General features: G+C 39.4%; 1 protein-coding gene across 4 annotated transcripts in view; it reads right to left on the bottom strand.

The window, feature by feature from the left end:
• Window positions 1–225: 225 nt before the first annotated feature.
• Window positions 226–20,068, bottom strand: part of MTOR (mechanistic target of rapamycin kinase) — a 68,131-nt gene continuing 48,288 nt past the window's right edge. For all 4 annotated transcript variants that reach the window (XM_075520197.1, XM_075520198.1, XM_075520199.1 and 1 more), the window contains 22 exons: window positions 16,668–16,783; window positions 15,221–15,338; window positions 14,225–14,431; window positions 13,488–13,588; window positions 13,122–13,218; window positions 12,367–12,465; window positions 11,650–11,772; window positions 10,858–11,040; window positions 10,059–10,193; window positions 9,602–9,776; window positions 9,234–9,369; window positions 8,405–8,552; window positions 7,543–7,665; window positions 7,000–7,082; window positions 5,402–5,474; window positions 4,808–4,882; window positions 4,161–4,296; window positions 3,697–3,762; window positions 2,889–2,969; window positions 2,521–2,601; window positions 1,768–1,873; window positions 226–1,214 (listed from right to left, as the gene is read on the bottom strand). In XM_075520197.1, coding sequence (XP_075376312.1) covers window positions 1,199–1,214; window positions 1,768–1,873; window positions 2,521–2,601; window positions 2,889–2,969; window positions 3,697–3,762; window positions 4,161–4,296; window positions 4,808–4,882; window positions 5,402–5,474; window positions 7,000–7,082; window positions 7,543–7,665; window positions 8,405–8,552; window positions 9,234–9,369; window positions 9,602–9,776; window positions 10,059–10,193; window positions 10,858–11,040; window positions 11,650–11,772; window positions 12,367–12,465; window positions 13,122–13,218; window positions 13,488–13,588; window positions 14,225–14,431; window positions 15,221–15,338; window positions 16,668–16,783 — 2,478 coding nt within the window. In that variant the 3' untranslated portion in view covers window positions 226–1,198. The remainder of the gene's footprint in view (window positions 1,215–1,767; window positions 1,874–2,520; window positions 2,602–2,888; window positions 2,970–3,696; window positions 3,763–4,160; window positions 4,297–4,807; window positions 4,883–5,401; window positions 5,475–6,999; window positions 7,083–7,542; window positions 7,666–8,404; window positions 8,553–9,233; window positions 9,370–9,601; window positions 9,777–10,058; window positions 10,194–10,857; window positions 11,041–11,649; window positions 11,773–12,366; window positions 12,466–13,121; window positions 13,219–13,487; window positions 13,589–14,224; window positions 14,432–15,220; window positions 15,339–16,667; window positions 16,784–20,068) is intronic.

Raw genomic sequence — 20,068 nt, 5'->3', positions numbered from 1 at the left:
CTTTATACAAGTGACAGACATCATTCAGTCGTGGTAATTTTGCCTCCAGCTGCTATCAAAAAGGAAATATAGCCAACCACCTGAACTGATGCAGACAAAGACAAGTCAAATCCATGGCAACAGGAAACTTTAAAAACAAACAAACAAACAACCCCAACAAACCCACAACTTAATCTGCTTCTCTGTCTCTTCTTAAGAGGAATAAACAAGAACACAGTCAAAATGTTTACATTTTGGTGTAATTTATTGGCACAAAAATATTCAAATACAACATGGCATCTAAACATGGCTACTCTGTTGTATTTTGTGCATTGTTTTTAATATGTTTAATTCATAAATCATAACTTTATCTTCACCCTCATGTTTAATAACCATTATTTTCTGTTTCAAGTTATGACCAGTTCTCCCCACGTCTGCCTCCTATGCCAAGTACTGACTTTCCCTAGTTATTTCCCAATACTGCTTTTTAATCCAGACACTGCGGGAAGCTCCCAAGTGGTATTTCATTTGTACCCTGCATCCAGTTTGCCACCGATCAATCTGCATAGAGGCACCTGACTTTGTTCAGCTCAAGGTCTTCAATTCTTGGATCTGCTCTGATATCCTGATCTAGTCTGAAACACGACTCCTGCACTAGTGTAATGAGCGGATATACAGTTTCCAATTTTGGGGCAAGAATCGAGTTTGAAAACAAGGTAACAGGATGAAACAATGGTAGAATTCTGCTTCTCTTCTCTTTCCAGTTACCCAGCTCACCCCCAAACCTAAATGAAGCCTCCTGCACAATTGCACTGAGCTCGCTGCAGCCACACCAACAGGACTGACCAGGGCAATAATTAATCTGCAAATGACTTAGTTACATTGCAAAGTAAGTCAAAACCCGTATATAGTTATTTTTGATGGATCACCAGTTCCCCAAAGACCAAGTGGAACCATAGACATCTGTGGTACAATCAGTCTTCACTGTCCTGGCAACCCAAATCAAGTGTTGTGTTTCAGACAGCTTGTGTTTTTCCAACAGCAGCTATACATTGGCTTAAACCAACTTTTAATATACAATAACTCTTTTCATTTACATTTCAAAATATTTGACAAAGGCTGTATTTCAGTCCAACGTTCAGTTTGTGTTTGTAGAAGAGCAAGTTTGGAGTGCAAAAGCCTCCAGAATAAAAGGCTGTGGATACTTTGGAATCTTCTGTTACCAGAAAGGACACCTAAAGAAAACAAAGATATTGTAGTAATGCTGACTTGCATATAGTTTCACAAAGGCAACACTGAGAAGGACTGAGATTCCATGCTAACTAGGCATCATTTTAGTATAGGAAAAGTTGACAGGCGATCCCCATGCTCCTTTCCAGCTAACTAATGTTTAAAAATGTGAAAAAGATCTATTTCCTTATGCATAGTCCAAAGTTAGCTAACTCTCAAAATGACAGCAAATCATCTTTGTTTACTTTAGAACATGTGGTTCTTCACTGTAACTGAAATCAGTGACCACCACATGCCTTATTCCAAACACTTAAAATGTTGAGGCTGATTGCGGTTTAAACGTTCTAAAACCCCTGTCAGTACTTATAACAAGAACTTTCTTTCAGAGGACTGTCTATGGGATCGCTGTCATAGGCTTGCAAAATTTACCAGAGCAGATGCAACATGTGGTAAAGCTCCTACATATAGCTAACTACACAAGTGACATTTTCCGTAGCTGTTCTCTGCTCAGATTATTCAGAGGAGAATTTTGCAGGGTTAGCTGAATGACAAACTCACCATCCAATGTAGCACTGGCACAGATTCTCATGAGAAGTAGCTTGCTTAATGAGCAATTCTACTTGTGTGGGTACATCAAGAGTTTCGTCATGAGAGAAGTCTCGACCTTTCAAATTAAAGGATAAAAAAAAAAAAGCATAAATGGAAGTCACAAATCATATAACATAACTTGCTTCTGGGTGGCAAGTTAAGGACTGATAGGATTTTTAACTACCCTTCCCTTACAGTATATAAAATGCAAAGTTTTCCAAACATGGAGAACCCCTAAAGGCATGCAGAGCCCAGAACTCTGTTTTCCCTGTTATTATGGTTTCTTCATTTTACCTTCTCCAAATAACAGATAAACCAACAATAGATAACTTTCCAGTAGCTGGAATCCTGGTCCTAATCCCTTTAAGTATATTATTTGGCAGGTGGGGGGTAGTTTCTTACAAACTTTTAAGAGCGTAAAATTTCGCAGCTAAATGCTGCAAACTATAAAGCCAGGACAGTAGAAATTTAACAAGCTAAGACATGCAAAATACGAAGTCTGTTTAGTTACAATCACCTCTGTACTTTTAAAATCAGGCTTCTTTGTATCTAAATGCAGGCACCACTACTTAGGTGTTAGACAAAAGCAGGAAACTGGCCTCAGCCACTTAATCAGAATATACTAGATTCAAGGATTAACACAAAATACAAGCACTACAAGTAGTGCTGATCCATCTCATCAGATTTTACGTTTATCTTGTATAAACATAAAAACATGCTCACCAGTGAGCTTATCTCGAACCCTGTTGATGATTTGAATTGCCTTCTTATTTAGAGCTTCTGGCTTCACTAGGCCATCTCCTACTAAAAGATAGAAGTAGGAAAGAGAATCAGGACTTCATCTGAACAATAAAAACATTCGTACTGCTGTTACATCTGCCCTTCCCAAACACCACAAGTACCAGTATATTTTCTGTCACACTTTTTTTTTTTTTTTTTTGGAGTTGAGAACACAGGTAATTATATTCCTTATTTATGCTGACAAGGAGCTATATCTGTCCCATCTCATGTAATTGTATCTGGATCATGATGAAATTTTCTGATCTAAGAACAAATTTCTGCATCAGTACAGAAACGACAATGAAACTTACTGAAGGAATGGATGGATTCAGGCACTGTGGTCCCCGTTTTCTTATGGGCTGTCTCACCCAATTCCACACTGTCCAACATTTCTATTGAAAAAACCATGAAAAAGTAAAAGCATAAACGTGAAGCTGAAAAGCAGATAAAATAATATTCTTCTGGAAACATTAACAAAACTGTTAATCAGCTCATTTGAAAATGAGTGGTACACCAAGTGTACCACACATCTCTATCACTAATGGAAGCATATCACAGGAGCAAACATTATGTTTCCCCTGCTAACAAACTGAAAGGCCTGATCCAACTCGTAGGAACGTTTTGTATCAAAATGTAATTGAAAGATATTTTGAAATGACGTACAATTAACTGAAAATTACAATCAAATAAATGTTTATTTGTAGAACTCTCCATATGAAACACTGTCCCTATTTTGCAGTCCAATAGCAAACAACTGCTAAGATTCAACGCAAAGCTCTCAACATTCAGTCAGATGACTGCTTGCCAGGTTTTGCACACTAATATTTGGTAGCTAAGTAAATAACTATCACATATCAGTTATACCTTGGATTACATCAGTTTGTGTGTGCTCCAGAAGAGTGTTAATGTAACTGTAAAGGAGCACCTGCTTTTTTGAGCCAAAGTACTGAAGTCAACACTTCCAGTCCTAAAGCTAATGATAATAAGCTATTTATCTGTCTACTTTTGAGAAGACGACTGAAAATATTTACCCCGTCTTGTGCACTGCTAAAAAAACAAAACAAACAAACAAAAAACCCGCTCCAAACATTCATGACATACACCATCTCTTCTACTCACCTACTGACTGACTAGCTGAGTAGGAGTCTGTTCTTGTTCGTGAGCGTTTATTGCCCTTTGTATTTGCTGCAAGAAAAAAGGACTTGAAAAGTATGAACTGGAGTTTCAGTGTTTCATAGCCAATTTGTCCACAAACAATACAGATTTAACTGCCTTTCTCCTTCTCCAAATGTTGTCACCTGAAAATAGCTTTCAATCTCCTGATGACAACTAATACAAAACCAACCCAAATAATTTTGCTTGTAGCTTAGTTCGGTGTCTGTGTTTAAGGGCAAAAGGGTTTTAACCACTGTGGTAATTTCACATTATAATTCCTAAAACTGTGTGCACACAGAAATAGCACTTGCAAACCAACAATTTCATCAGATCGTCTTCAAACAGACACTGGATTTCAGGCTTCTGGATTTCTTGTATGAAATCAGACTGATTACTCTTGCTGTCACTGTTTTATCAGAATCACTTACTGTCCATCAGCCGCCAATTCAACAATGGATCATACACAAAGGCTTCAAGCACAGCCATGACACTGTCCTTATGTTCGCGCAGGACTTCCATCACTGTGTGGCAGGTGATTCTGTAATTGCCATCGAGGCCTGTCACCTTCAGAAGAGAAAGAAGCAAATCAACCATGCTGCTTTGTTCACTATGCAACTCCAACCCTAACATTCAGGGAGCGAGAAGTGGCTTGTGCTTTGAACTGGAATTCACTTCCCCTATGCTTTGTTCATTAAGAGAACGAGATAGATATTCATTACAAAGTAAGCAGCTCCCTTCTGCCATCAGGATGATCTTTGCGAAGTACCATGCCATTCGCTGTGTCTGCTTGATGCAAACAGCTATTTGAAATGAGGAAACTAAGGAAGGCCTAAGAAATTGGAGAAATTTCAGGGTTTTTTTTTTTAATCAATGAACAAGTTGCTTTCCACTGTAATGTACTGTAAAGATCACCGGAGATATTTTAACTTACAGAAAATGCAGCTGAAATATTAACACCTCTGGTTCTTACAGGAGTGGAGAGGTTTAGCCACAACACAAAATACAGGAAAAACTGAGAAATTGGTTCCATTTTCCCTAGAAACAATCCCCTTCATATTAAAGAGGGGATGCTTACCTCCATAGCATTTGTCAGCATCCTTGTTAACCTAAATGGAATCTTCTCAGGGAACTTTTCTCTTGTCATTGCAACCTAAACACATGATGATGGAGAATTATTAAGTTAATAGCTAACTTATTATTTAAGAGTGAATACTATTGGGGTTTTTTTTGCTACAACCTTCAAGGTTGTATTCCAAATAGGAAATAAAGTCCCAGCTTTATGTTCCTCAGTTTCCACAAATTTTGGGGAGAAGCTAGATAATTAACTTGACAACAGAGGGAAAACTCAAGTGTGTGCCCAGTTGCTAGAGTCAAGTAACACAGACTGCCTATCAGCAGCTTAAATTACTCCAAGAAATTTTATGGAAAAGTGATGTTAGCACTTCTTTGCTTGTTCCAGTGGCCAGCTAATCCCCAAGACATGCCTCTGAGATAAAATATCTATTATTTTCATCTTGCCTGTAGGTAAAGTGAAGCCCAGAAGAGAGCCAAAGGGCTTGCCCAGGATCACATTCCAAGGTCAGTTTGTCCTGGCTTATAGATTCATTTCTGTTCCACCAGAAAGTGTGAAATATTACAGAAAGTTTAATGTCCAAATACAAAGATTTACCTCAAAACAGTCCCCAAAGTCGATATGCAGGATCTTTCCACTCAGTCTGTCTAACATCAGATTGGAGGGGTGTCTTTGATGAAGGAGTAGGAGAAAAAACAGAGTGACAGACCATTATAAAAACCCAAAATAAATCACAGCAGCTCCGGTCTGAAATGATAGTTATCTTCATGAACAAGAACAGCCAGTGACAGCTTGTTTGTCGGAGATCTTCAATCTCAGGATGAACAAAATAGCTTCCTGACAGTGCATCTATCACATTATTTTTGTAATTACCTCTCGGGAGTTAGAGATCTTCTCACTTTGGAAGATAAACAACCTATTGGACCAGAGCCATCAGTACATTTCTTGGATATGAACATTTATTTTTCAGTTAGGATAAATTCTTCTACTTGTTTTATGCTTTTTCTTTTTTTTCAGTAGAGAAAAATGTAATGAATTATGCTACAGGTGAAGTAATGCAAATTGGATTACCACCAGAAGAAATGAGAATCAATCCAGACTAGGAAAACCACAATGCTGCTATTTGTGCTGACTTGTTCCAATTTTGTTTTAATTCATTTTTCAAAGGTTTATAATTTCATTATAAAGACCTTTAAGTTCAGGAATAAAAGCTTTTGTTATTAAAACATTTGAGGGTTTAGCTGTTTTTGCATTACAGACCTTACATCTAAAACATACTGTCTTAAAAAGTATTTTGGAAGTTATGATGTCCCCTTTTGATAAGCCATACACTAAATCAAAAATTTGTTCATTTTATCTTTTTTTATTATTATTTGCCCAATCCATTTGGATTGTACATAATTCCCTCCAGAACATGTCTGCACTGCAGATCAGAAAAAGCACCACATTAAGTAATAGTTAAACCAACATTAACTTTCATCTGTTTAAGTCTAAAGCAGTCTTTGGGGAGCATTTATGGGGACTTCACGTGTGTCTCTGATAACTGCTGTGAACATACATAGCCCTAGAGGTTCCTGCTTCACAGAATAAATATCCACCAGGCAAAAAAGTATGCAGGCAAATAAGTAGTGTTACTGAACCCATCTGGAGGGAGAATCAGAAGACCTCTGCCACTAAATACTTTCTGGATGTCTTTTTGCTACTTCAGGGAACAAAAACTGATGGTTGCTCATGGTGCTTCTTTCCTCCCCAAAAAGCTGGATGTATGTGTACAGTCCTAACAGACTTTGCAAAAAAATTGCCATGTCACATGCATGAAGCACACACAAACACACAGGTTGGTGGCAAAAATCAACAATATTTCTGTTTTATAGAATGGATGGAGAAAGATTTCCCATTCTGTGAGTGAAAGGAAAGAACAAAATGAGAACTTGTGGTCCTTGATGTAATTCTGTGTGTATTGCTCTCAAAATGGAAGAAACTCTTATTTGTACTCAAGATACACATGCCCTACATCTCATGCCTGCAGTGCTGAAAATAATGGCAGCACAATTAGGTCCTGAAAGATGGTATCGTTACAACTCAGCAATAACCACAATGAAAGATGTTATCATAAGAACCGATCCAAGGAATGAATTGATAGGCCTACACAGTCTGTGCTTTTAAATAAAAGAAACCTTTACAATTTCACTTACCTGTCCCCAAGGCCCAAAATGTACCCAACCATTGACATTACAGCTAGTGAACGAGTGTAGTTTGTTCTTCTGTCAAACCACACCTACAAGTGGAGACAAAATAGAAAAAGCCAGGCAGGCGTGTTGCATGTTTCAGCTTATATTTTAATTTATACATTAACTACTTGCATCTTGCACAAAGTGAAACTGTGATATGCTTAGGTTCAATATGCTCCAGAGCCTGAGGGGGTTCAGACATCCTGTGGCCTTGAATTAGATGTCTAAGCCATTAAAATAATATATTCTGAGACTCCTGCTTTTCTTTGCCCATGCACAGTATATGGAGCTTCAGTCTCCAGTCTTGTGCTTTGGACTGCACTCTGGCAGCCATTGTGATCTGAGCCTTACAAGGCCCCTTGTGAGGGGATACGCACGTGTGGATACATGTTCTGCAGTGATTCATCTGGAGTTGATGAATAAACACCATCTCACTCATTCTGCAGAGAAGGTAATTCCACGTTATGCTGATTGCCAAACACAAGCCGTTACATGTGCTGAACTCACCTCCGAGCTTGGACTTTTCAACCACAGCAGTTTGGCAAGGTCATCACCAGCTGTGTTATTGACTGCATGTTCAAATACTTCTACTTTCTGCATCAGAGTCAGGTGGTCATAATCTGGAGCCATCTACAATTGAGAAGTAACACTCAGTAACTTAAAAAAAAAAAAAACAACAAAAACCAAAAAACAACACCACCTCCAGTAATCCCTGGTTGTACTATGAGCAACACAGTAATCACAAATAATTTCAATATAAACTTGCTATAAAATTATTTGTAGACTGACCAGTATGTTCCCAAACACAGCGAGATGACTACCCAACAGTGAAGAATCCATTTTAAATGGGATAGCAAATGATTCAGCATCCACAAAGTAGTCCATAGCCGTATTTAAAATATTGCAAGGTAAATATGTTTCAAGAAACATTATCCAAGTAAGTCTTCTGGGTTGGCACACGCTTTTCCTTTTTGGCAGGCAATTCCAACTTTTCTAGTAATGTTCTGTTTCTCCAGTCTGTCTAATTTTGGCCCTGTTGCTTAGACACAATGTTTGTAAATGCCAGCAGCATGGCACCTTGTATAAGGCACATCATAGTCATGCAAAATTCCAAACACATTTTAGTCACCAGATGGTAGCAACTTGCGGTCACTGCTAAAACAGGAAAGGAGAAACAAATAAACGTATGGCCAATTTTACCTCTTGGTAGCATTTTATAACTCTTATCTGATATTTTTGCATTTATTACTGGTACCAATAACAATCAGGAAACAGGCAAAGGAAGAACAAGCTGCGCACCATTATTCTTCATTAAGACACTAGAGTCCTAAAAGAATGTACCAAAAACTCTGCCAGCTTTGCCCTTTACCCTCAGCATGATGCGATGTTCAATGTTGAGCAGGATCTTTTTCTTCTCTCTGTAGTCTCGGATGAGTGCATGCAGTGTGTCACAGTGGGGGACCCAACCAATCAAGCCTGAATTTGTAGACAGTGGAATAACAGCGTATCTCTGGATGCTACAGGAAAAAAAGGAGAATCAGAGCTCAAATTGTTGTATGTTGTGAATTATTACATTTCGAGATACTTAAAACAACTACTACTAACTCTGATTCTGATCCATATTGTCTCTTCAGTAGTTGCCCTGCTTTCCTTCTTTCAAACACACCTGAAACATCCATTTGGATAGATTGCTAGCAGATAATCTACAGACATTCTCAAAGCTTACGTGGTTTTCACTGAAAGACCTTTCAGAAGGTACATGTTACATCACCCACGATGATCTATTATTTGCACATGACATTTGATATGTTCATGCTTGAAAGACACTGTACAGAACTGCAGTCAGTGACTATCCACCAAGCTATTTAGTGACTATAATTAAAAAATCCATGACAAAAAACCTGTTCTCAGGTTCCTAAGGCAGCACTCAAGCTATCTTGAAATAGGGGTTGCCACAACTATTTACAACATGGGACTTCAATTAAGTAAAACAACGATCCCCTCAGGATACATTTCCTCCAAGTTTGAATTCTTGAATGTTTTTTTCTTTCTCTCTTTTTTTTTTTAAATTAACTTAGTTCCAAGATTTGCCGTTTCCTCAGAAACCAGCTGGTTGTGCCAAGGGTTACTTGGCAACTGCACCTACATAGGGTGTCACTTGTGCATAAGCACATTCAGTCATTATCCACAATACATACCTGAGGTTTTTACGAAGAGAAGTTGGGTCATTTGCTAGCAGAGTATTGACCAAACCAAAAAGCTGCATCACTCTTTCATCTTGGCGAAGGTCTTCATGACCTTTCAGAAGGAACACAAACTCATGCCCATTGCTTCCTGCAAAAGAATTAATACACAAAAGTTCACCCTCACTGAACAAACAGACAAGAGTAAATACATGCGCACCCAAGAACTGGAAAGTGTGGCAGTCAGACTGACCAGACCACTAAGAAATACCTCACTTGAAAGGAAATGTTGGAGAGGTTTTATGTGGTAAATATACAGTTTGACCTAAAAGCAACGACTGTTTAAATACTAGAATAGCTAAGTGAAAAGTGCTCTCTCTTACCCATTAATGTTAACTTCCTGGGCCGCTGCTTGGAGGTGATGACCTGCAGTGAGGGTGCAATGGACTGAATGCGTATGATGGGCTGGTTGGGATCGTACGTTCCTGGCACTGCCAATTCCAGGTCCCGGCACATTAAGAGTTTTGGTGACACGTACTGTAGTTCCAAAGAAGTGAGCTACCAAAACCAAAAGAAATACAACCCCCCAGAATTTCAGTTAAATCTCACTGAAACATCTGAAGAGTTCATGCTGTCGAGGGACCTAGAACAGTTCAGTCAGCCATTAATGCTCCAGATGCTTGCAGAAGTGCATAAGCAGCAAACTTGCAGCAAATCATATGCAGGTATTTCCAGAATACTGAATTTGAATGTTTTCAATAACCAGAAAACATGAAACAAAGATTGGTATTAACAACTTGCACTGTAAGACCCACAACAGAACTGTACCTCTCCCCCCACCTGAGGCAGCTGCTTTGAGATACGCCGGAACACATGGTAGTAGAGATCCCAAGCCTGAGTTAGGTCTTTGACATTTCCCGATTTCATGTACTTCCTGCACCATTCCTGAGCTTCCATTAGATCTCTGCCATAGGCCTAGGGAGGAAGTGAAAAACAACAGAAGAAAAACATTTCTACAGACTATAGTGGAACAGGTGGAGACCAGTTAATACCTACCAAGAGCATCGCAGTCTATTTTCAAATTCCATTACAAATCCTTGATCTCACATTTTTATAGCATATCGGAATTAAAGATCCAGAAATTCCTGGATCTAACACATGCACTGAGTTTATTAGACAATGTTGCTCACAAATAGACTTAATGATAGCAGGCAACAGAATGAATAGAATCACCCTTTAACAGTAGGCTCACAAGCTCTCATTAACTCCTTTTGCTGGCTTGAGAGAGGTCATGTCTACTATCTGTGCTAGTGGTTACCGTGAAGCAAAGCAGACTGGAGTTAGAAGAATTAACTGCAGAACAGTTGTATATCTTCCAGACCCTATCAGACACTCAGCCGATATAAGACTCCAGGGCAATCTGTACTACCGTGGCCCCTGTAGTACTGTAGTCACCAGAAGTGATACAGATCTGAAGATAAACATCAATAATGAAGTCTGCAACTAACATAATGAGTCCCAAGAGATCTACTCTTTGTCTTAGATTGTAAAGATCCTTGTAACACATCTGGGACAGGTGGCTGTCCTGCCTGTTTTTGAGGGTATGCAGCAGGTTATGCTCTTGGCCATTTGCTGATACCTGATTGAAGGATGTCTCTTTTAAAGTCTGAGGCCCACGCTCCATCATTGCATGAAGTGGTTCCAACACCTCAAACATTCCCTTCACATTCCTTTCTCCAAAGTATAGACGAGATGCTTCTTCCAACCCTTCATGCCACATCTCATGCCATAGGATGGCTACACGGATTAGCTCTTCACTCACCTGTTTCAGGACAGGAAAAAAGATTAAGCGCCTAAAGAAAAATGCTATGACTGTATACTGACTTACAAATGCAAAACTACTTTCTTCTCTAATTATTATGAAATATTTGTTGCTGGCAGCTAGAGGGAGCCACAAGAACTCCCACAATTCTGTTACACTTTTGCCTGCAAGAAGCTGATCAGGCTTTTCTCACCTTATTTGTTGCCTTTGAAATTTTCTATATATTTGTGTAGTGTGGCCTGAAAGCATTACGTTTTATTCATAAAAATCTTCAGCAAATTAATTAAATTACTCTTGCCATGCTATTCTCAGTAAGCTTTGTTTCCACTTTTCATTAAGCAAAAACATCTCTTTATGGAACAATGATTCTTCATTTATTTCTTCTCTAAATTTATTCATAAGGAGACACAAGAACTCAGTGTTTGAACATTACAGTCCTTTTTAAATTAAAGCATTCTCTTGAAATTACAGTAATACTGTAACTTCTTCCAAATGCAAAAAACCCAAAATAAATTGTACTTGAAGAAAATTAACAATTAATAGTAATTCTGTGTTATTATACCTGTGGTACATCCATTCCTGAAACACAATACACTTTATGGTACTCACCATCATTGCCTGCTGCACCAGAGTGTTACTGTGCTCACACATGTTTTTCAAGATCTTATTTGCAGCGTTGTGGCGAGCAGTGGTTGTAGATTTAGAGGCCACAGTCAAAGGATAGATCAAAGCCTACAAGGGACATCAACCAATCATATTTTCGAACCACACAGAAGAGCTACATAAATTGAAAGATTAGCAAAGCATTAATAAATAGCAGCCTTGGGGCTAGACAAGAGAAAGCAAGCGTGCTTCTGAAGAGAGGTGATAGGAATTTGCTATTCAAAGTCTTCCAATCTGAAAAGCTTACAAGACTAATTCACTGAGTAGCAGAATGACTTTCAGAGCCTGTATCAAACTGGAACAACAGAAAACTGGTTTTAGCATTTTGTGATTTTGCACGCTGTAGGAAGAAATTCAGATAAAACGTCTGTGAGGCAGCCTCTTAGTAGTCACTCAATGAGATTTAAGAAGGTGATGTGCACTACCCAGTATTCTATTAGACGGAGAGAACTTCCCCCCTGCTGCATGGCTCATCCACCTCTTCTTTCCATTTTTATGTGAACAGTGCTGAGGTAAAAGAAGCAGCAGCAGAAATAGTCCCCATCCCCACTATTCTCACTTGCTATGACTTCCAGTGCAGGCATCTAGACTAGGTGAAATGGAACACAGGAAATGCCTTAACTGGCTATCAGTCTGAGGAAACTCCTCTGAGCCAAAGCTTACCTGGGGATGGTACCGTCCAATATCTGTGAGGAGCTGATGAATGAGACGTCCTACTAATGGTCGAGGGGTGTCAATTCTTGCAATGAGCTGAGGGATAACCTAGTAGTAAGGATAAGTAAAATAAACATCCCTGTCATCTCATGTGTTTAGTTCACAAGCTGTTCTGCCCTCTGCTAGAGACCTCACAGTCTCTAAAGGAGACAGAGGCCCACCACTCATTTTTGAGATGGTCAGAGGATAACACACAGTTCCAAACAGTGTCAGAAACACAGAACAGCTCAGTGAGATCACAAGTGTTCTGTGCAAAACTGTTACAGGATCCTCTTATGGAAAGAGTAAGATGTGGCTTGAAGTGTAATGCTCAAATAAGAAACAAAGCCTTTTTTTATTTATTTACAAGAGTCATTCTACAAAGCAATCCCGAAATAGACTGACTGTCTGAATTACATCAGAGCAGCACAGTGGTGTTTTATACTTGATCACCACTGAATGCACTTTATCTTCAATTTTAAAATTTTCATTCTCTTTTTCATTCATATGCAATAATCTGCACATAAACACAGAAACACATGCAAGAATGTTTCTCGTGCCTCTGTTCAAGGTGTTTGTTAAATCAGTTACAAATTGTACTGCACACTGCTCTCACCACTGACCTACACAGGATTGTTTAGCAAAGGATCATCATGGATATCATGTAAAAAATCCCCAAGCTCCCCCCAGAACTGAGATTTGTCTTAGCCCTTTGTGGGCCTTACCTGCAGCCAAGTATCTATTTGGATTGCCTTGACTCCTTCTACCAAAGCCTCATTTACATCAGGCCAGTGACCATAGTCAAACCACAGAGTAAGGACTCTTAAAAAAAGAGAAATACATTTGTTAGGAATGAAACAAAAAATTACCCAAACCATTCCAGTTAAATACCTTCAGACCCATTTACAAGTGACTCTTCCCAGAACCTAGAGATAGTAGGATAAGGGCTAATCCACCTAACATAAATTAGCTTGGACTGAAGCATTCACTTAGTTTAACTGTAACAAAAAGAGCAGAAACACATTCTACCTAATCTTAAACCACATGCCCTTATCAGCTGGATTTCATTTACTACGTGCTTTATTATATACCTTAGAGTGTCTTGTAGGTTGTTTCCTCGAGACAGAGATATGGATCGGAAGAAACCCTGGACAGCAGGGACTGTGTACATCAAGAGGGTCTTGGATAAATCCTTTTGGAATGAAAATAGCTGCATTAGTTCTACACAAGTGCATCAGTCCACACGAATCCTAAACTTAGCAAGTGGAAAGAGGGAGAAATATGTGGAAACATATATCTAATCCACATTATAGTTGACTTCGCTCATACTCCTTACAGGATACGTTGCTCCTGGAATTTATGTTTTGCTTGACTACACATAGGTCTTTCAGCCCAGCAGGGAACATACTGTGAAGTGTTTTTATACTTCAGTTTGTTGGCAAAACTATGGACAGCAAAGCAGCCTAAAAACTATAACCCTACTATAACTGGTAAGTAAAAGAGATTCCTCACAGTCTTTCATGAAGGGCTTAAGCAGCAGAACTTGTTAATGTACACTGTCTCACCTATGATAGCCACCCATGCCTTTGCTTTAGTTCACAGCTAACTTACGATCATTTGCGTTAATTTAGTCCTCTTCCTGGGTTAACCTAAGACTGAGTTAACCTGAACTTCCTCACTTTTGCTGTAAGCTATGAGCATATATATATACACACACACAGAGCTTCCACAAGCCAGGTACGCACAGTAGCTTGTTCCCCACCATAACATTTTCCTGCGTCTAAATAATAAGTACCAATCTCTCAACATGAACAAGGAAGAAGGGTACCTCAGTGACTTTTTTCTGCACTGGAGATGGGATGGGACTGTTCTCTGTGCTCTCTGCATCACTCTCACTATTGCTGCCCTCGGTGTTAGCACTGGTGATGCTGGCTCCACTGGCATGACGTAGTTTCTTCTTTTCATCTCTGGCCTGGTTTTGATGTTTGTAGTGAAGCACTGCTTCAAAGTTCATCACTGCCCAGGCATGCCAGGCCTGCCAACAAGAGAGAACAAAAGTCAGAAGGAAGATGAATCCTTTCTGCAACCTGTACTTTCTAATTATTAGGAGATAATAATCCAACCTTTCTGAGTCCATGGACAACAGTAATAAGTAATACCCTGCAGACAACACAATGCTTTGCTTTCTCTAATCACCTGTAGTTTTAACTGCCTTATTATCTTAAATAACATCATGGTGAGTTCTTGGCCAGGAGCTCCCTGGTGGATATTAAGGCAAAGGAGCTCTGTAGCAAAAATTAAATCACATTCCATTCACATACACCTTAATTTTTCAAAGCTTAAAATGAAGATTAATATGTTAGGACTAGGGGAGGTGTAACGGGAAGAAATGCAGGAGATGGCTGCCACAGAGAAGATCTGGCACCAGATACTAATTGAAATTTCACAACCCTGAAATCAAAGGCTCTTTTGCAAATTAGCAACAAAGCTACTTTCCCAGTTCAAGTATACTGAGTCAGAACAAGTTAAATTTTTCCCGTTTAGATTATCCTTTCTCCTTCTCTGTTAACTGACAGGAAAGAAAGTCCCAAAAGCAAGAATAGAAACTGAATTGTGGCCTACTTTTACCAGCCAGATAAAATTCTAAACAAGAATCTCATGGTTGCCTTGGGCTGCTTTCTCTGTTCTTTTAATCCTACTCGCAGTAACAAGGCAGATAGTTATGGGAGATCTTCCTATGAGCACCTTCCTTTCCTGTAGTATGGGATGTGATCAAATTTACTGATCTCTCTGCAATGGTGCCTGGAACCTTTTCCTTACTGACCTTGTACCAGTTGCGATCGTGCTCTGTTGCAGCGCTGTAGTATTGCAAGACTTTGGGGATGGTACTCTCATTGATGCCTTGCAGGTTCAGCTGCCACTCACCCAGTTTCAGGAAACACCTGGTTAAGCAAAGGGATTATTGACTCAGAACCTAGAATGAAAACAAAGCCTGCTGGATTAAAAGCCAGACTTCTTATCTGAAGTCTGAAAGACATTTCAAGTGGTAAACCCACTCATTAAGCCTCTTCTGCAGACTGGGAGCGTACATGTCATCACGTAAGGTTCAAAACGCCTACGTCCTGATTGTGGGGGATGTAGTCTGGAGCTAACTAGTTAATGGTTTAACTTTCAGGGGGGAAAGGCGAGGGTCAAACTTTGTTCCTCATTTACATCAGTTATAAAATAAATGTAAGAAGTAGCTAACAGTAGCATCAAAAGAATTCATCGGTATTGATAAAATGCACACAGCATATGTGCTGGCTAGCCATACTTATCAACATACGAACTAGCCTTCTGGAGAGAACACTGCGACAGACAAACAGTGGAAACACGGAGCAACTGCTCTTCCCCCAAGCCAGAACCCCATTAAGTCATCCCCTCCCTGAGGAAAGGAAAAACAACATATTTTTACTGCAGCAGGGTGGGGCTATGAAGGTTTGTGCAAAGCTTAAAGCCTGCTGAGGGAGCAAAGTATTAAATACCACAGTTACACAGCTGTCCTTTCCATATTTTGAGTTTTCCAGAAAGCATTGTGCAAAAAAAATATCGTGTGCAACTCATTACTAATTTGCCTTCCATGATAGTCACTCTGAAAAATACGAGACGATGCTGTTATCAAGTTCCCATTCTCATAAAAGCAAATTAAGTGCATGCCTCCCTTTTAAAAAAAAAAAAAAAAAAAAGCAAACCTTCACTAGTAAGCACTATGCAATTTTTTCTTTAAATTGGAAACAACAGATCTGGCACCTCCAGATCCATAGAGGAAAATGGAGATTATAAGACGTGTTTTTAATGCAACAATATTTTAAGAGACCATCACATGCTGGGCACCTATTGCCCAAAGCACTGCTGTTGTATTAAGGGCACACGCTGCCAAGCACATGGGAAGTGTTTCTTTCCTACTGACTGGAGCTCCTGAAAACCAAAGAAATAGCCATACTGAGAGCTCTGCCCAGTGAGCCACAGTGCTGGAAAAATACAACCAGCTGCCAGCGACAAACACAAGCTTGTTTATGCTGACGTGTCACAATAACATTCACTGAAAATTATATGATAGGTAAGAATGTAATACCAAACGGGTCTCTACCAGCTAAATGAAAATCCCCTGTTCCTTTTAATCAAAGCATGGGCCTCGTCTGAAATGTGTCATCTGCATGGACCCTGCAACCTCAGGAAAGACATCACTTTCACTATATATCTAAAAGGGTGTCCAAGGACCAGGTGCTGACCGTGCCATGAGCTTGTGGAGTTCCTGCTTGTGCTGCTGGTCCTCAGTTGCAATAGCGTGCTGTGCCTGCTGCTGCATTGTCTGCACGAAGTGCTGCATGTGCTGGAACGCATCAATCTGTAATTGGATGATGGTTGCAGTGAGGACCACAGGGGTTAAATACAACTTCACAAGACAGGAAGACAATGTGGAAATAAATTTTCACTGAAAGCAAAAAATACGGTTTTGTTTTCTTTCAAAGCTTTTTAGCCATTTACATCCCTCTAAAATCAGTTTATACTCTACATACACAGTACCAAATAAATGAAGAGGTTAGAGATTCTTGATGTCTCAGAAATCTGGCCACTGAATTGCTACACAAGTAGCTCCATCCTTTCAATGCTAGGCACACCTTCATGGCATACATAGAGTCAAAAGCATCACCAACCGTAACATAAGCTAACGTTGTGCTTTGATGTGCAAGAACTCAACTCTGGCAAAGCGACAAGGTCACCTGTACAAGAAGAAAACTTCAGCAGCAGAGAATGTCCTGCTACTGCTCATGCAGAGTGAGATTCTAGTAATGACATAGAGATGTCTCATTTGCAATTAAGCATGCACATCGAAGACAGTCCAGCAATTCCAACAATCAAACAAATGTTCATAGCTTACAAACTGTATCTGACCAGGTCACTATCATAATAGACAGATTCACAAATCCAGAGAAGCCTGTCTATAATATGCTATGGCCTGAAAAAAAAAAAAACCAACCCACAACAAAACAATTTGAGAAAATAATGCCTGAAGGAAAATTTGCAGCTCCCTGATCTTCCCTCCTAATCCCTCAACTTTGGCTAGACTTGCAGTACACACCATGGGATGTAAACTTTGAGTTGTTTCAACAAATTAAAGTCTAGATTTCTCCTAAGGTTGTTTAAGAAGTACAAATGTACATTGCTCCTTTGCCAGCAGATTACATAAGGCAGTAGTGCTAAAGCAACTTGCACAACCAATTTTGAGGGAAGACTCTTTTTGAAATTCCTTGGAAAGAATTATGGGGTAAGAAAACCTGAAATTAAAGATTTAAGAAAAAAGTATGCATGCTTCACTGGAAACAATTAGAGTAAACCTCTTGCAATCTGCAAGGTCATTTCAGGTCAGAAACTGCAGAATATGCTATTAAGAGTCCAATTTACTTCTGTTCCCTCTATAGGAATTAGCTACTTCAGAGTGAGACAAGAATCACCTGAGCTAAAATGCCTCATCTATCCCATTCAAATGTCAGCGTGCACAAGTCAATTGTCAGGAAAAAGAGTATTAGCCCAAGGTAAAATAAAAGAAAGTATCATACTATTAAGATTAACAGGGGGCATTCCACAGCTTGTAACCTAGATACTTGGTTAGAAGGGGGCGGGAGGGAAATAACAATCTTATAAATAGTTATGCTGTTATACCAGACATTTGTCAAAAATAGACAAAAAGATATTGCCGAACAGTTATGTGCCCCTCTCATATCTAGACACACCCAACAATCTGCTCTTCAGTTGCCATTAATATTGAAAACTGATCACCATAAACTGACAGGCAGAGCACTTAAGTCCGAAAGCAATGTTTTCTGTAACAACTGAATTCCTAAGTTTGTATGCAGCCTTGTTATGGCATATGTCTGTAGAGTGCAGCTGCTGCCAAAGGTCCTTGTCAGAAGAAATGCAATAGGGTTTACTTATCCATGTTTTTATCTGTTGTTTAAGAAAAGATTGTTGCGCAGCTCTGCAAGTATTACGTGGCTGGTTTCCATCTAGATGCCAGTTTTTTTCCTGCTGGATCTGGCAAGTGCCAAAACAGCGGTAAGGAAAACATTTTAGGTCAACCAAGCAACCTTGAACTCCTCAGCTAGAGAAAATGGTCATCTCCTACCATACCAGCCTACCTTAGTAGCTTATTACTTAGGATACCAAATGAAGTGAACACACACAGTTATGTAAAACTCTGGTCTACATAGGTATAACTATGTATTATTTAGTTAATGATAGTCACTCAGACAGGACATAAGGATACACCCAACCATGTAATGCTCCTGGTACCAGGAGAATTCCCTAAACACTTTCAGTGTTTGGTATAAACAAACACTTAAGTCTCACTCCAGACTGCAAACTCTACTGTACCCTAACGTAGCCACAGAGCTGCACCTTTAATCACGAATTTAAAAAATAAGCACCTACTTTCCGAGTGCCACAAAGGACTGAATCATTGCGTCAGCCCTTCCAGCAGAAGAGTGCTCAGAGAAAGGGCTGAGACTTGCATGCAGGTCTAGGATTAGTGCTACCTTGGGTAAAGTATTTCTCCCTCAGCACTGTAAACAACACCCAGTTTTAATGTGTTAGAAAGAAGAAGAAAAAAACCCAAAACCCTAAGCACAGAGCTTATGTACCGTATTTAAATAATAAATCATTCAACGAGCAAGAGGAGGTGATTCTAACCACATCTGTTCCTCCTTCTCATCTTTGCTGCTTTTCTAATCTTTTTTTTTCCTGTCTTCATGGGCTCCACATATTCTTGCATCAGTTTATTTTAGATACATTCTCTTCCCCCATCCCCTTAATCTTTGTGCCTTCTTTCATTCTTCTTTCTACAACTGCACCAGCTTCCTGCACCTTGTCTGTCTATTTCTTTATCACAGGTCTAACACAGAAAAGTCCACTTTCGAAGAGGCAGGCAGAGAAGACCCATATACTTCTCAGGTCATTTACTGAAGAAAGTAAGAGACCATTACACTGTTTTACAAAGCCAATAGAACAGGGCTTCATCAGCAGCTCCTTCTGTTTTTTAAATTCAAATAAAAAATAGTTAGGTCATGGCAATGTTCCCACAGCAATGGCTCTGCTTCAGTGCTGGCAATCCCAAAGACAGGAAAAATAAAAAAGATGTGGCAGAATATGAGAATAAATGGAGGCTTTAATGTATATTAAAAAAAAGATAAGTTATCCAGTCTGGAGCTTAGTGGATTTGATTATGTAAATTCTCCCTGTGTTGCAATGTCAAAAACATTCACCCTAGGCTCTTTGGAGCCAAATTGTTCCCATGACAAAACCCTATGTACTTTTCAGCTGTCTTTCAGTTAGAAATTTTCAATAATGTCCTTAATAAAAGTCAGTTCTGCTCAGCAACTAAGTACAAACTGTTCAGGATATTTTTCTAAAACTGGTAATAAAAAACCCTTACTCTTTCAGCATGTAACCCTGACCATAGGTACAGCACGGAGACCCAGCAATCGGAACAGTGGGCGAAAAGTCAAGTACCAAGCCTACACAGTAAAATCCTGGTGAGGACAGAAGAGCTACTATTGACCATTAATCTTGGCTGCATCCCTTGGGTACCTGATACTGGTTTAGCAAAAATAATCTTTCCACGTAGGAAATAAAA

Source organism: Mycteria americana, chromosome 18, assembly GCF_035582795.1.
Source record: "Mycteria americana isolate JAX WOST 10 ecotype Jacksonville Zoo and Gardens chromosome 18, USCA_MyAme_1.0, whole genome shotgun sequence".
NCBI classification, from domain to species: Eukaryota; Metazoa; Chordata; class Aves; order Ciconiiformes; family Ciconiidae; genus Mycteria; species Mycteria americana.
Note: the sequence above shows the minus strand (reverse complement) of the source record. Positions and strands in the feature narration are given on the sequence as shown.